Source organism: Ipomoea triloba, chromosome 14 (assembly GCF_003576645.1).
Source record: "Ipomoea triloba cultivar NCNSP0323 chromosome 14, ASM357664v1".
Lineage (NCBI taxonomy): Eukaryota > Viridiplantae > Streptophyta > Magnoliopsida > Solanales > Convolvulaceae > Ipomoea > Ipomoea triloba.
This window is the reverse complement of record NC_044929.1, coordinates 3,390,304-3,406,705: the sequence shown is the minus strand read 5'-3', so window position 1 is coordinate 3,406,705 and position 16,402 is coordinate 3,390,304. Positions and strand designations below refer to the sequence as shown.

At 38.2% G+C, this 16,402-nt stretch overlaps 1 protein-coding gene across 1 annotated transcript; it reads left to right on the top strand.

Annotated features, from left to right (window-relative positions):
- Positions 1 to 545: 545 nt before the first annotated feature.
- Positions 546 to 4,882, top strand: LOC116003558 (ran guanine nucleotide release factor). Its single transcript, XM_031243453.1, has 7 exons — positions 546 to 795; positions 892 to 927; positions 1,034 to 1,171; positions 2,125 to 2,211; positions 4,187 to 4,234; positions 4,307 to 4,383; positions 4,507 to 4,882. Exons 1-7 carry the CDS (start codon positions 721 to 723, stop codon positions 4,649 to 4,651), a joined length of 606 nt encoding a protein of 201 aa, XP_031099313.1. The 5' UTR covers positions 546 to 720; the 3' UTR covers positions 4,652 to 4,882.
- Positions 4,883 to 16,402: the final 11,520 nt, after the last annotated feature.

Genomic DNA, 16,402 nt, shown 5'->3' with positions numbered 1-16,402 from the left:
CATACATTCCTTTATGAGTTTATGAATTTATGAGATTGTGCATATTTTAGAGTTTAAAGTTTTAGTATATTTCTTCAACAAAAAAAAAAAAGTTTTAGTATATTTGTATTAGAACATCCTATATGTCATTTTGCATCACTAATTGAGTAATTAATTTTTAGAAAAGTGCTCCTTTGTATGAAAAAGGAATGCTTTGCACTTTTTCTCTAGAGGGTGTTTGCCTGTTTGGTAGGCCAGAAAGTTCAATAATTCTATGGAATTTTTTTTGGGTGAGTTTTTATTAAGCATGTGGTCGGAAAAAAAAAATCAAAGTACATCACTATTTATGTTTTTATTTTCTCAAGCACAAGGAGACGAATCCACATGAATGTTAAATCGAAACCGGATACCACTGACCACAAGATCAATATCAGTATTTATGCTAACAATGAAAGTTGTAAACTTAAAGTTAACGGATGAATCTAAAGTCATAAGAATAAAAATAAACAAAATTAATTAAAAACCTACAATGAAACGGATGAAATAATTTTTAGACCAGATTCCTTGGTTGGGAAGCTACTCAAAAAAGAAAAGCGTTGATACTAAGCACAGTTTCGTCGCTGAAAAGTACGGAGTATTTGTGAACAACACAGAATCTTCTGGGAGCTTCTCATTTTAGTGATTGCTGTTTTCTGTAAGATTAGACCTAGTCGACGATCATTGTTCTCTTCTTCCGGCTAAATGGCTGTAGATATGTACTCGGAGCGGCCACTCTTTGGTGGCGCCATCGCTTCTACGTTCCCTGTCCGCTTCCAGGTCTGCGCCTACCTGTCATTAATTTCACCTACTTGGCTTCAATTTTTTGTTCGATTTCAAAGCTGTAATTTGTGTATACTTCAATTCGAATTTCAGGACGTTAGTAATGTGCGCCAAGTTCCCGATCATCAGGTCTGCTGGTTTTAAATTTCAAGCACCGGTTAATTGTTAGTGTTTCTATGCTGATTTTGGATTGTTACTGTAATATGGTGTGAATTTTGGTTGTCCTGAATGGTAGGAGGTGTTTGTGGATCCTGCGCGGGATGAGAGTTTGATTTTCGAGCTCCTCGAGTTGAAACAGGATGTGGCGGATAATGGAAGTGCCACCTGGTTTCTTCAGGACCTTGCAAATGAGCAAGACGCCGAGGGAACCATGGTAATTCTTTGTTTCTACTGTAATTCTTAATTTTGTGTTTACAGGTTTTCTTATGGTTGAATTCTGTTCTATGCTGCAGTTTTCACAACTAACTTTTGAATTCATGTGATAATCAATTGAGCTACTGCTTAGTTTTTATTGGTATGAAATGTTGAGAAAATACATGTCATATAACTTTGATGACTTGTTGAACTAAGGGAGTTCTGATGTCTGGACTTTGAATGCAAATACAAGTGATAGATGAGTAGATGACTACTATATGTGGGGTAGTGAAGTGTCACCTGTCTGGCCAATGGTCCATGGTCATTGCTAAAAGATTCAGATCCATTTTTGGGGGGTGTTGGGGGGCATAGGAAATTTCTGTTCTTTTCACTCAAGGAAATAAATAGTGTAGAGAATTTAAGACAGGGATTTGGAGAGTTGGAAAAATGGAACTCTCTTAATCTCCACTCTCTTTCAGAACCCTAGAAGTTTGCCTGATGGAACTTAAACATTTAGTTGAAATATGTACTAGAGAAGTACTCAGGGTAGGCAACTTTGATGGCCTCTAGAATCTAGATATTCATGCATTTATGTGAAATTATTTGGTGAGCTGGGAAGCTATTTGTTTTAAGATCAAAATAACTCAACAAATTTCTGAGTGAGGTTGAGTTCTATGAAGTTGACTATTCTACAAAAAATGGTTATGCATTCCATTGATGATATAGCTTTTTAGTGTGACAAACTGCTTTTGTTTCATTTCTATTAGTACCTTGCATGGTATCCCTCCGTTCTTTGATATTCCTTACAAAAAACAATCTAAGTTGTGTTACCCAATTTCATGAATTTCTACTGTATTTCATTTTGCTTTTGTCTACTTAAATTGTTTAATTTTAAACTTTTAGTTCTCATTAACTTCATGTTTTAATGAGGTATTACAAGATATTCACATCTTCTTTTACTTGCATGTGCAGTTAATCGAGCAGTCAGGAGTGGTTGAGGCTCCTGGACTGTCCTTCCGGACCTTGCCTGCCATCATTACTACTGCTGTTGGTCAAATGGTATGTATTTCTTATTTGCATGTAAGGAAAATAGGGCAGACATTTCAAATTGTGTATGCATCTTCTTTCTAATTCTTTGCTTATTTGTTATATGTTTTTTAGTATGTCTCTACATGAAGTCATGAACTATGTATCCCTCATTTCTCAAGCAGTCTAGGCAGATTAATCAGCCATATCCGTTGACCCTTGTAGGATTAATGAAATTCATTTTGCATCTACATGCTTTTGGGATGGGGCAGAGGAATTGTCATCTTTTCTTTTTTTAGTTTTAGTTCTCTCTACATCTGATTTTTTTTGTGTGTGTGTGTGTGTGTGTGTGTGTGTGTGTGTGTGTGTGTGTGTGTGTGTGTGGGATATATGCAAAATATAGGTTTATCTGTCAATATTTATAAGTTCCAACCTTGCATGTACAGAATGTAGTGAGATGATGAACTTGCACTTGGTCTTTATCTTTATCTATTTATCTACCTTAATCTGATATTATTAGACCTATAAACCTGGCAGTGATCTCAGTTAGATGTAGTCTATAATTTATAGTTGATGTTTTTCTCTTTTAACATGCACTTCTAGTTGCTGCTTCTTGTTAGAATGAAAAATAAAATTAATGCCATCATGTTTAGCTGTTTGTTGTGTTCTCACTTTGCAGAAACAAATATCATACCCTTTGTGTTTCCTCAAAAGATGCTGAATAAATGAGAACTGATATCTTGTCCCCATAGATGGTTTTTACTTGATCACTCAATAGTAACACATTTGATATAATAGTTGGAGTCATGCTTTGAATTTTTATAATATGGATGTAGAGAATTCTAAATTAACTTATGCATGAAGATTCTATAGATGAAATGTGTCTTCTGCTACCGTGAAATAAAATATGATACCTTCTTCAAAGAGGCATAGTGCTCTTTTTGAATCATTGAATTTATAACAAATTATCTCATTGGCAATTATTGATTGACGGTTAGCTATTAGCGGATTGGCTAGCGATTAGTGGATTACGAATTGTGTTACACTGTTACCGGTTTTTATCCTGATTTAGATTTGCCTATTGCTCAAAGAAAGGTATTCGATCATATACTCTGCACCCTCTTCACAATTACATTTCCTCAAACCTATCACAGAAATTCCTTGCATTTGTGACTTCTTAGGATAAAATTAAGATTCCAAATTCAGTTTATGAAGCACCAAAGGTCCCTGAATGGCAGAGAGCAACTCTAGAGGGGTACAATGCACTTTAGAAAAATGGCACATGGGTCCTAGCATCATTACCACCTGGTAAGAAGTCTGGGATGTAAATGGATATCCTCAGTTAAGCAAAAGGCAAATGGGATTACACTACCCAGAGCCACCACCCAAGGGTGTGCACTGGGTAAACCTTGCCTTGTGACCCTAGCCAGCAAAGAACCACAAGGAGGTAAACTAGCCTAGGTTGCCCAGCTAGCCCTATTAAAATTATGTGTGATATCCCATCAGCTATTGCAATTGCCAAAAAGCTGGTTTGTCACAATAGGACAAAGCATGTCGAGATTGATAGGAATGATAGGCACATTATCAGTGAGAAAATAGAAGGTAATGTGATTTCTCTAAACTATGTACCCTCTTGGCAGCAAGCAACAGATATCCAATTTCATTGAACTAAGTTCTATACTTAGTTTAATAAACATATATCGCCTAGTTTGTGGAATTGTGAGGGAGTGTAGGAAATGAAACTAATCAATTAGAGGAGCTGTTAATTTCCTATAATTACTGTGTGTATTTTAGGAGTTAATGTCCTAGAATCTTGACTGATTTCCTAGGTAAAATATTTTGTATAGTTGATTATCATTCTATACCATAATTACCTAGAGTAGTCCTATTGTAGAAATTAATTTAGGATCTGCTTCCCTATCCTGGTGTATATATATGTGCTATTTTTGTAGTCAATGATGTGATCAGAAATCCTCTCAAATATCTTAGCAACAATGTTCATTCTCAGGCCATATCTAAGGGAAGACAAGGGAGGGAGGCACAAAACTTGGTCAAGGTGAGTTTGTTTATTTTTCATGTTGGTGCAATGGGTGAACTGCAAAATGACATCTAAATATTTGTCATACAGGTCTATTTGGCAAATGTGCGTCTCAAGGAAGTGACTACAGATATTCTAATCACTGCATATGAGCCTATTGTGATAAAGTAAGGAAGTTCCCTTTACTGCCTGGTTACTTTCTTCATCTGCAACCTGGGTTTAATCTATCCCTTTGTAGATGTCCTGCTTGCAAATGTTTGTTTGACTTGCTCTAATCTTTTGGATTGCAGCTCGTTGAGCGAAAGTGCAAGCACAGTCGGAGCTGGTGTAGCTGTTCCTGCTGCACAAGCTGGATGTATGCCAATGGCTGAGGTTTTTAAACTTGCTGTTTCCACCTTCAAAGTGAACGATTGGAGACTTTTTGGTGCTGCTTGAGGTTGAATGCTTATGCTCAGAAGATTCATTTCCAGTGGTGAGGTCTTGCATCTTTCATAAAACCAATGTTGTAGAGTAACTTTTTTTTGGTTAATATCAGGATCTAATTTTTGGTAGTGATAGAAAGTTGCAAGGGCTCAGATATTGAGTCTAGTTCTATTAGCTGGTAAATTAAAAATAACCCTTGTGCAAATTCAGCTTTACATTTTCAACATTCTTTTTCTCCCTCAAGCTTTTTGATCTTCCGTTACCTGCATAACATGGGCTAGAAGGATGAATGACAGCTAGACAGAAACTAATTGCGGCAGATTGAATTCTCTGCTTTACCCATATATATCCAGTGGGACATCATTTTCATGAAAACTCCAAAGGGCAATATGAAAGGTGCCGATGATTAATCTGATGTGAAATTTCATGACAGACCCACTGTGGCCGTGTGTGATCTGAAATAGGAAGATGAAAAGCACTTGTGATAGTGTGTGTAATCTGTCAAATAATTCAGATGACAGCAGTTTTGTCCTGGTCTTTTTTAGCCAGTGTTGCTTTACAATTTGAAGCAGTGCAGCTGCAGGTGGGATGTGCATTTGTGATAAAGTGGATTTTCCTGCCGCTGCTGACTTTTGAATCTCGCCTCGCCGTGCAAAGCCATTCAACTTACTGTGAGTTGTTGATTTGTTGAAATTAAGTTGGTTTGTGATGGGTGAAAGTTGAATATGAGTGCAAAAGATGAAATTGTGAGTGAGCTGATGAACTGAGGCTGTGATCAAGGTAGTGAAGTTTAAATTCAGTGGAGTTGGAACAGCTCACTTAGTTTTGGGAAAGAAGGGTACTACCAGGTTAAGTCACTTTCAGATACTCTCATTAAAGAATTGTTGGTTGCTGAGGTGAGTGAATTCTGAATTGACTTGTCAATGAGGCTAGAGCCTAGAGCCACCTCAATGTCAGGTTCACTCAACTCCTATATTTATTTGAGTTTAAGATGCCCTCGTGGGTTTGACAACAATGACCAGGGATCAAGTCTCACCAGCGGCAGTGTGGGAGAAACCTCTCAAAGTAAGAAACTCTTTGTCGGCAGTGTGGGAGAAACCTCTCAAAGTAAGAAACTCTTTGTGCGCAGTGTGGGAGAAACCTCTCAAAGTAAGAAACTCTTTGTGCGCAGTATGCAAAAGTCTAGTTTTTGTGTTTAGCTGAGTTACCATGATTTACATCTTTCACTCTGTCGGCAGTGTGGGAGAAACCTCTCAAAGTAAGAAACTCTTTGTCGGCAGTGTGGGAGAAACCTCTCAAAGTAAGAAACTCTTTGTGCGCAGTGTGGGAGAAACCTCTCAAAGTAAGAAACTCTTTGTGCGCAGTATGCAAAAGTCTAGTTTTTGTGTTTAGCTGAGTTACCATGATTTACATCTTTCACTCTGTCGGCAGTGTGGGAGAAACCTCTCAAAGTAAGAAACTCTTTGTCGGCAGTGTGGGAGAAACCTCTCAAAGTAAGAAACTCTTTGTGCGCAGTGTGGGAGAAACCTCTCAAAGTAAGAAACTCTTTGTGCGCAGTATGCAAAAGTCTAGTTTTTGTGTTTAGCTGAGTTACCATGATTTACATCTTCCACTCTGTCGAGCCGGGGCCGGGGATTAAACATTTTGGGAACAAGCAGTTATGAGTTTAAGATATACTCTGTATATGTTACAGTTTAAGATTATATAGTAGTTAGATATAAAAATTAGAGTTTAAGATATACTCTGTATATGTTAGAGTTTAAGATTATATAGTAGTTAGATATAAAAATTAGAGTTAATACCATCTAAGGTCCTCCGAGTATAGTGGTTTTGCCACGTTTAGTCCTAAACTTTCAAATTAACCATTTGTGATCCTTCGACTTTCAAATTCAACCATTTGTGGTCCAAGTTAACCACTCATGGTCCTTCAACTTTCGAAAATTTTCCAACCATGGTCCTTTCAAGAGGACCACAGATGGTTAAATTTTGAAAGTTGAAAGAACATGGGTGGTTAATTTAGACAAAAAATGGTAAATTTGAAAGTCGAAGGACCACAAATAATTAATTTGAAAGTTTAGGACTAAACTTGGTAAAACCACTATAGTCGGAGGACCCCATGTGACATTAACTCTAAAAATTAATCTAATAATTCTTTAGTCCGGTTCATATTGTAGATTCGGTCATTAAATTATTATTCTATTTTTTTTCTTTTTTTTTTTAATTATCTTTAAAGTGGTGGTTTTAACCAAACTATTCATGGAATCAGAATATTCAATGAAAAATGTTATATTAAACATATTTGAACTTATAATTCAATGTCTCAATGTAACAATTTCTTACTTGTCATTTTTGTTTGTAAAGTCAAATTCTTCTTCAATCACAATATACAAATATTTAGAGTTTAGAATTTTTGCAATTAAAAGAAGAAATTTTATTAATTTTCGCTGATTAGTGTATATGAGGCGATCCTTTGCCATTGGAGGGAACGAGAGAAAATATGTGAAATTGCTTAGTTGTCTTGTGCTAGTAACATTTTTTATTGAATATGATAGATTTCGTGAATTGTGGAGTTAAATCTAATTAGAGGAAATGTGGATAGAATAATAATTTGAGTATAATTAAAACAGCCGACTTTAGCTGACTTTTGAGGCAGTTAATGCTTAGAAATTGACAAAAAGTTGAATTAGTTTGGCTTGAATGTCGGTAATCCAACATCTACTCCGCAAGTGTTAATCCAACTTGCGCTTTGCATTGTAGCAAAGCCAAAGAACTATTTGTTATAGAAAAGTATTATGTGGACATTTTTCTTGGATTTAAGGATAAGAATAACCCATTATTATTTATCATATTAGAAAGTAAAAGTTAGTGAGTAGAATTTGAGAGTGTATACAGTAAAACTCTTTATTACAAATTTGGATTCTAATCCATGCGTCAAGCAAATAATATCTCTCCTATGTCCCAATTATTGTCCCATTGATTAATCGCTTCACAAGTATAAGAATAATGCCCCACAATTTCAATCTCTATTATTTGTCAGTATCCACTTTTTGCTATTACATTTGCTTCTTCTGATATTTCTTTAAATGTTTAAATGGTATGGTTAGAGAAAATTTTAATTTCTCTACGTATAAAGTATGGATGATCATGAGATTTTGTCTCGACAAAGAGTGGACTTCTTAACTATATTCAAGAACTAAATTTGGTAGAAGCTATGGCAAGCAAGGAGGCATTATCTTGATTGCAAGAGCGTGGAGCCAGTCTAACTATATTTTTTGTATATACGATCTAACATATATTACCAGAATTGTGTTCCAAGTGCAGTAGTCATAGCGACGATGAGTGTAAAAGAATTCAATTGAAAATGGGCTCAATGAGAACAATATCTAATTGACACCATTCTAACTATTTTTTCAAACATAAATTAACCAATCACATTTGTGTATATATTTAATAATTGATAGTATATTACAAGAATGATTGTATTTCAAATAAAAATAAAATATCACCCTATATAGTACAATGAATTGTTTGGGAATAAATAATTTATTAGGTGCATTATGCAAATTATTGTAGATGTGATAAACAAAAGATGAGCAAATTAAAGGAAATTTGATAAATAATATCTTTGGGGACAAATGATGCGACGTGGGCGAATACAAACAACACTGATTTTCGGGAAATTGAACGTTGCTTATCCATGATATGATGATATATCTAAGAATAGATTTGTCAAATAATTGAGAAATGATTGTTCATTCTCAACTATTTTATTATGTCAATATTAAACCACATTAATTACCAAACAGTTGGCACCCACTTTCATAGTACAAGTCAAAGCCTTTGAAAAGTAGCATTCTTCTTCAATTTTCTATACGTACACATATACATATACACATTCACCGTCCCTTTTGTTCGCAAAAAATATTTTTTTTTTTAAAAAGATTGAAATTATATATACATAAAAATACTATAAAGATTAATTACATTATTTGGTTGGTGGAAAAAAATTACTGAGAATATTGATTCTATTGTTTAATTGGTTGAGTTTGGAATTGTAAGGATTGATAAGAGTTAATTCCACTTTTGGTCCTAGACTTATAGTGGCTTTGACAATTTTAGTCCTCCATAAAAAAATTTGTCACATTTTGGACACTCTTATTGTGATATGGACAATTTTGGTCCTCCGTCTATAATTCTGTCAATTGACCGTGTAAATGGGGGGTACTTTTGTCAATTCAGTGCACTATCTCCTTCACTACATTAATGGCTTCTTTTGCACCGGCCAAGAACGCTGCCACTGCTCCTCTTTCGCGCAGGTCTGGGACACCGCCGACCAAGAATGCTTCCGCACCATCATCTCTCTTCTTTCTCTTCTTTTGCTTCCACCACTCTGTACATTAATTTTGGATCTGGGTAGTTTGGGTAGTTGAATTGAGGGCATTTTGTATATTGGATTGAAAACATGGCAGCCTCCGCCGCCACCGCAAGAGCATAAACAGTTGGAGGACTTCCTCGACGGCGGCGTTGGTAATACGAATTGGTCTTGTACTACCGTGGCATACTTGCACACGTTAAAGCTTAGATACTGAAACTTTATCACCTATAGTCAAAAGTAATCAAGTATAGTAACACCGGTGATAAACTTTCACTATAATTTTGGTCCAAACCGCCGGAGTCACCGCCAACATATGCCAACGAGTAATCGAGTATTCACCAGCCAATATTCTCGTTCCATTCAAGCGCCTGGTCCCGTTGCTCCGAGGACCAATTCGGATCGACCTGAAAGACAACCCAAGTGCCAGCCAATTCACTCTGCCATTCAAAAACCCAGTTTCATGGGAATCCGCTTACAGGGCCTGCGAGAACCAAAACATTCAACAATGCGAGGCTAGAGCCAGAATCGGCTGCTCCGTCGCCGCTTCCCAAAGATGCCAACCCCCTTGGTAGAAATTCCTCTTCGGCGGCGGCGCATCCAAGCAGGACTTCACAGAGAGGAAGAACGACAGGTACGAGAAGAATTTGGAAGTTAATATCTTGTGTAAACTTAGCTGAGAAGAATTTGGAAGCTGATTCATTGGGTCTTGAACAAATATTGATGATTTTTTGAAAACCCAAGATTGAAAGATTCTTGACCCAAAATGAGCATGGACACTAAGTGGGTTTTCATGATTGTAGGCACAGCTGGAAGGCATTAATGCAGTGAAGGAGATAGTGCGCTGAATTGACAAAAGTACCCCCCATTTACACGGTCAATTGACAGAATTATAGACGGAGGACCAAAATTGTCCATGTCACAATAAGAGTGTCCAAAATGTGGCAAAATTTTTTATGGAGGACTAAAATTGTCAAAGCCACTATAAGTCTAGGACCAAAAGTGGAATTAACTCGATTGATAAATATAAAGACCAATATACTCCTACATAACAACAACAAGAAAATTATCAAAAAAAAGAAAAACAACAACAAGAAAAGTAATTAAGAAAGTTCTAGAGAGCAAAATTGTCTTACTAAATTTTCATGAAAAACAAAATATTGAGCGGGAGGAGTGGAAATGTTTTTCCTCATTCATGAAGAAAACATTTTCCGGGGGAAAAAGTTCTCCATGAATCAAATGGAGGAAAATCTAATAGTTTTAGAATTAGATCATTTGAGACTTCTTTTTTTTTTTTTTTTGACAAAAATATGGAAGTTTTTTTTTAAAATTTTTTTTATTTGACGAGGTCCTAGGTAAATTCCGTCTTGTGATTTTAACTGGCAAGGTAAACCAGCCTAATGTAAATGAGAAGGATGTACGTAAACCAACTTAAGTTATCCATAGCTGGTCGCCTGGTCGACTCAAACTAAGAAGGTTGAGATTCAAATCCGTGACTTTGTGGTTACGGATTTGTATGCTTAGGCATCTTAGTTAGGGTCATCCATAAGGAAGCTTCATGTCTTAATTGAATTGATTGTGAGGTTTAATTGTACGTTGAACATGATTAGAATATATGATATTCACATAAATTGAAATAAGCTAATTGTTCTTAACGTACATGCACAACATGATGCGTCATAATTTCTCATTGTCTCTTTCATACTTAACACGTACTTCTTCCCACATTTCATACTTAACACTGATAGATTTGACTATAAATCAATTATTTTTTTAAAACTCTAGTCATTGCATCTTCTTTCTCGATCATTTTATAGGTCATCATAAATCACAATCAATATACATACATTGCATTTATCATATCCTAGCTGTATTCCCAAACTAGAAAATTCCATCATATCCAAAAAAAAAAAAAAGAAGAGTTCAATTCTTGCTGACACTATCTCGGTTGAGGTCATCGCACAGGATTTTTCTAGTGCAGTTTACGATTTACCTCTCTTGTGTGATTTATAGGTTATTATAAAAGAGCGAGATTTACCCAGTGCACCAGTACGTAGTGATTAAAAAGTGATTGTGAAGCAGCCGTACTATCCTAATTAATTAGTGTCTTTTTTTTTTTTAGTGTGTATGTTTGAAATTTGATGCAAATTACATTGACTCTAGGAGTTGAAATTATGCATGGCTGCTAATTTCATTCCCATCATATCTTTATCATAGTGTGATTTAATTTCAAGCCACACTAAACATATCTATATCTAACATGCTTATGTGTTTTGAATTTAGCCAATTCACTATTATTAATTTTTATCCCCTTTTCAATAGATCAAAGTTCACATATGGAATTTGAACTCAAGGTAGATTAGTCATTAATTAATAAGTAATAATTTGATCACGATTTATCTTAGTCATTAATTAATAAGTAATAATTTGATCACGATTTATCTTAACTTTGATGGTAGTTTCAATTTTAGTTCTCAATTATCAGTTCTATATATATATATCGTGAATTTGTTAACATATAACTCTAATTNAGTCATTAATTAATAAGTAATAATTTGATCACGATTTATCTTAACTTTGATGGTAGTTTCAATTTTAGTTCTCAATTATCAGTTCTATATATATATATATCGTGAATTTGTTAACATATAACTCTAATTNAACATATCTATATCTAACATGCTTATGTGTTTTGAATTTAGCCAATTCACTATTATTAATTTTTATCCCCTTTTCAATAGATCAAAGTTCACATATGGAATTTGAACTCAAGGTAGATTAGTCATTAATTAATAAGTAATAATTTGATCACGATTTATCTTAACTTTGATGGTAGTTTCAATTTTAGTTCTCAATTATCAGTTCTATATATATATATATCGTGAATTTGTTAACATATAACTCTAATTTTTCAATTATTTAGCTCGATTTAACTTGTTTTAGTGTGGGAACTATATGATTCCTTAATTAGAAAGCAATATATATATGGCTAGGTTCCCGTGCGGATAGTGCTTCCCGTGCAGCCATGCGATCACGTACTCACCATTAGGTATGTATAAATGCATCACAAAGTGTTTGAAATGCACCATTAGGTGTGGTGCGATTTTTTGGTGTGTGGTGCATTAGTGCATTCCATTGTGGTGCATTTGAACTAGTATATATATATATATATATATATATATATATATATATATATATATATATATATATGTATATATATATATACATATATATCTATCTACTCATGAAAATTTGTATTGTTTTAGTGAGGGGAACTATGGTCCCTTGATTAGAAAGAAATATACAATCTAGGCACTTTTCTACTTGAGAGGATGGAGTGCGTGGTTTGCGATTTGCGTTTGGTGGATTTAGAAGTGGAGAAACAAGATGGTCTTCTCCAATGCTACAAATTAAAGGATTTTGACCAAAAGGTCTACTAGATTAATTAAGAAACAAGAAATATAGATTATTGAGGCCTTTGTGAGAACTATAAGCCCGGGTACGGCTAGGAAAAATCAGTTATTGATGAACTCGACCAAGAGAATGTTTGTAAGAATCGAACTTATGATCTCTTGATAGGAGAATCATGCTTTATCCACTCAGTTACTTTCTTTGGGGGAAAAATTTAGAGTATTTTAAAAGGGCTACAACTTGTGACAGAGTAATCAGGCTAGCAGCACCCGACCCGGAACCATGCAAGACCTTGTCCAAGATAGTTGTCGTTCAAACTACCCAAGACACCTCACTCCTCAGCATCAATGCGCAACGGTTAAGCTCCTCAGCATTGATGACCAACGTTCAGCTCCTCAACGTTCAAGCTCCTCAGCATTGACACCCAACGTTCAGCTCAAGGCATTAATGCTCAACGGCTTCTCAGCCCTTGGCATTAACGCTCCGTTACTGAGCTGAAGGAGATAAAAAGCCTCACAACACTTGTTGAAAGGGGGGACTTCTTACGACACTTTAACTTAGACAAAACACATTCTGAACTCAATTGTATACTGAGCACTGCACTCAAACACTGTACTCAACATTGTATTCAGATACTCAATAATACTCAGATTACATACCCGGTAACACATTATTACCGTCATTGGTGCTTTCATTGAGAGCCGAGATCAGATCTCAGGCTAAAATCACAAAATCAAAAAACCACTCAGTTCATCTCATCACTATCAATGGTCATCCCGGATCCAGCAGCTCTCATGGTTCTCATCGAGTGAACAATGGTCACCCCTCGGGTGATCTTCGTGGGCAACTCAATGGTCACCCCTCGGGTGATCTTTGTAAATAGCTCAACAGTAACCACGTGGGAGATCGCCATAGTGGTGATCTCCGTAGCCAACTCAACAACAACCACGAGCACTTCCTCCTCAAGTGCATCCGTCTCCTTCACTTGTGCGTTCACCTCTTGTAAGCAGTGGCGTTACCCAGTGAACGCTGCTCCCATCCAAGTAGTGGACTTACAAGCAGTAGCGTTATCAAGTGAACACTACTCCCATCCAAGCCGTGGACTTCCAAGCAGTAGCGCTTCCTCCTCAAGTGCGTCCGCCTCCTTCACTTGTGCGTTCACCTCTTGTGAGCAGTGGCGTTACCCAGTGAACGCTGCTCCCATCCAAGTAGTGGACTTACAAGCAGTGGCGTTACCGAGTGAACGCGGCTACCTTCCAAGCCGTGGATTTCCTCAAGCAGCGTCACCTCATCTAGTGCATCCGCCCTTTTCAAGTGGCGTTGCTTCTCAAGCAACGTCACCTCATCAAGTGGCGCTGCTCCTCAAATAGCGTCACCTCATCAAGCGGGTGTCACATCATCAAGTGGCGCTGCTCCTCACGCAGCGTCACCTCATCAAATGGTGTCACCTCCTCAAGTGGCGTCACCTCCACGAGCAGTGTCACCACCTCGAACAACGTCAACACCTCAAGTGCTGTCACCTCCACGAGCGGCGTCACCTCGTGCCACCTCATCAAGCTGGTGTCACCTCATCAAGTGGCGCTGCTCCTCAAGCAGCGTCACCTCATCAAGCAGGTGTCACCTCATCAAGCGGGTGTCACCTCATCAAGCTGGTGTCACCTCATCAAGTGGCGTTGCTCCTCACGCAGCGTCATCTCATCAAGTGGTGTCACCTCCTCAAGTGGCGTCACCTCCACGAGCAGTGTCACCACCGCGAGCAGCATCACCACCTCGAACAGCGTCACCACCTCGAGCAGTGTCACCTGCTCGAGCGGCGTCACCACCTCGAGCAGAGTCACCACCTCGAGCAGCATCACCTCTTCGAGCGGTGAGTGGTGTCACCTCCTCGAGCAACTTCACCTCCTCAAGCGGTGCTGCTCCTCAAGCAGCATCACCTCCTCAAGCGGTGAGTGGCGTCACCTCCTCGATCAACGTCACCAATAAATATGCCGAGGTCATCACCTCGGCCATTTTGCCGAGGTNTATATATATATATATATATATATATATATATATATATATATATATATATATATGTATATATATATATACATATATATCTATCTACTCATGAAAATTTGTATTGTTTTAGTGAGGGGAACTATGGTCCCTTGATTAGAAAGAAATATACAATCTAGGCACTTTTCTACTTGAGAGGATGGAGTGCGTGGTTTGCGATTTGCGTTTGGTGGATTTAGAAGTGGAGAAACAAGATGGTCTTCTCCAATGCTACAAATTAAAGGATTTTGACCAAAAGGTCTACTAGATTAATTAAGAAACAAGAAATATAGATTATTGAGGCCTTTGTGAGAACTATAAGCCCGGGTACGGCTAGGAAAAATCAGTTATTGATGAACTCGACCAAGAGAATGTTTGTAAGAATCGAACTTATGATCTCTTGATAGGAGAATCATGCTTTATCCACTCAGTTACTTTCTTTGGGGGAAAAATTTAGAGTATTTTAAAAGGGCTACAACTTGTGACAGAGTAATCAGGCTAGCAGCACCCGACCCGGAACCATGCAAGACCTTGTCCAAGATAGTTGTCGTTCAAACTACCCAAGACACCTCACTCCTCAGCATCAATGCGCAACGGTTAAGCTCCTCAGCATTGATGACCAACGTTCAGCTCCTCAACGTTCAAGCTCCTCAGCATTGACACCCAACGTTCAGCTCAAGGCATTAATGCTCAACGGCTTCTCAGCCCTTGGCATTAACGCTCCGTTACTGAGCTGAAGGAGATAAAAAGCCTCACAACACTTGTTGAAAGGGGGGACTTCTTACGACACTTTAACTTAGACAAAACACATTCTGAACTCAATTGTATACTGAGCACTGCACTCAAACACTGTACTCAACATTGTATTCAGATACTCAATAATACTCAGATTACATACCCGGTAACACATTATTACCGTCATTGGTGCTTTCATTGAGAGCCGAGATCAGATCTCAGGCTAAAATCACAAAATCAAAAAACCACTCAGTTCATCTCATCACTATCAATGGTCATCCCGGATCCAGCAGCTCTCATGGTTCTCATCGAGTGAACAATGGTCACCCCTCGGGTGATCTTCGTGGGCAACTCAATGGTCACCCCTCGGGTGATCTTTGTAAATAGCTCAACAGTAACCACGTGGGAGATCGCCATAGTGGTGATCTCCGTAGCCAACTCAACAACAACCACGAGCACTTCCTCCTCAAGTGCATCCGTCTCCTTCACTTGTGCGTTCACCTCTTGTAAGCAGTGGCGTTACCCAGTGAACGCTGCTCCCATCCAAGTAGTGGACTTACAAGCAGTAGCGTTATCAAGTGAACACTACTCCCATCCAAGCCGTGGACTTCCAAGCAGTAGCGCTTCCTCCTCAAGTGCGTCCGCCTCCTTCACTTGTGCGTTCACCTCTTGTGAGCAGTGGCGTTACCCAGTGAACGCTGCTCCCATCCAAGTAGTGGACTTACAAGCAGTGGCGTTACCGAGTGAACGCGGCTACCTTCCAAGCCGTGGATTTCCTCAAGCAGCGTCACCTCATCTAGTGCATCCGCCCTTTTCAAGTGGCGTTGCTTCTCAAGCAACGTCACCTCATCAAGTGGCGCTGCTCCTCAAATAGCGTCACCTCATCAAGCGGGTGTCACATCATCAAGTGGCGCTGCTCCTCACGCAGCGTCACCTCATCAAATGGTGTCACCTCCTCAAGTGGCGTCACCTCCACGAGCAGTGTCACCACCTCGAACAACGTCAACACCTCAAGTGCTGTCACCTCCACGAGCGGCGTCACCTCGTGCCACCTCATCAATGTCACCTCCACGAGCGGCGTCACCTCGTGCCACCTCATCAAGGTCACCTCCACGAGCGGCGTCACCTCGTGCCACCTCATCAAGCTGGTGTCACCTCATCAAGTGGCGCTGCTCCTCAAGCAGCGTCACCTCATCAAGCAGGTGTCA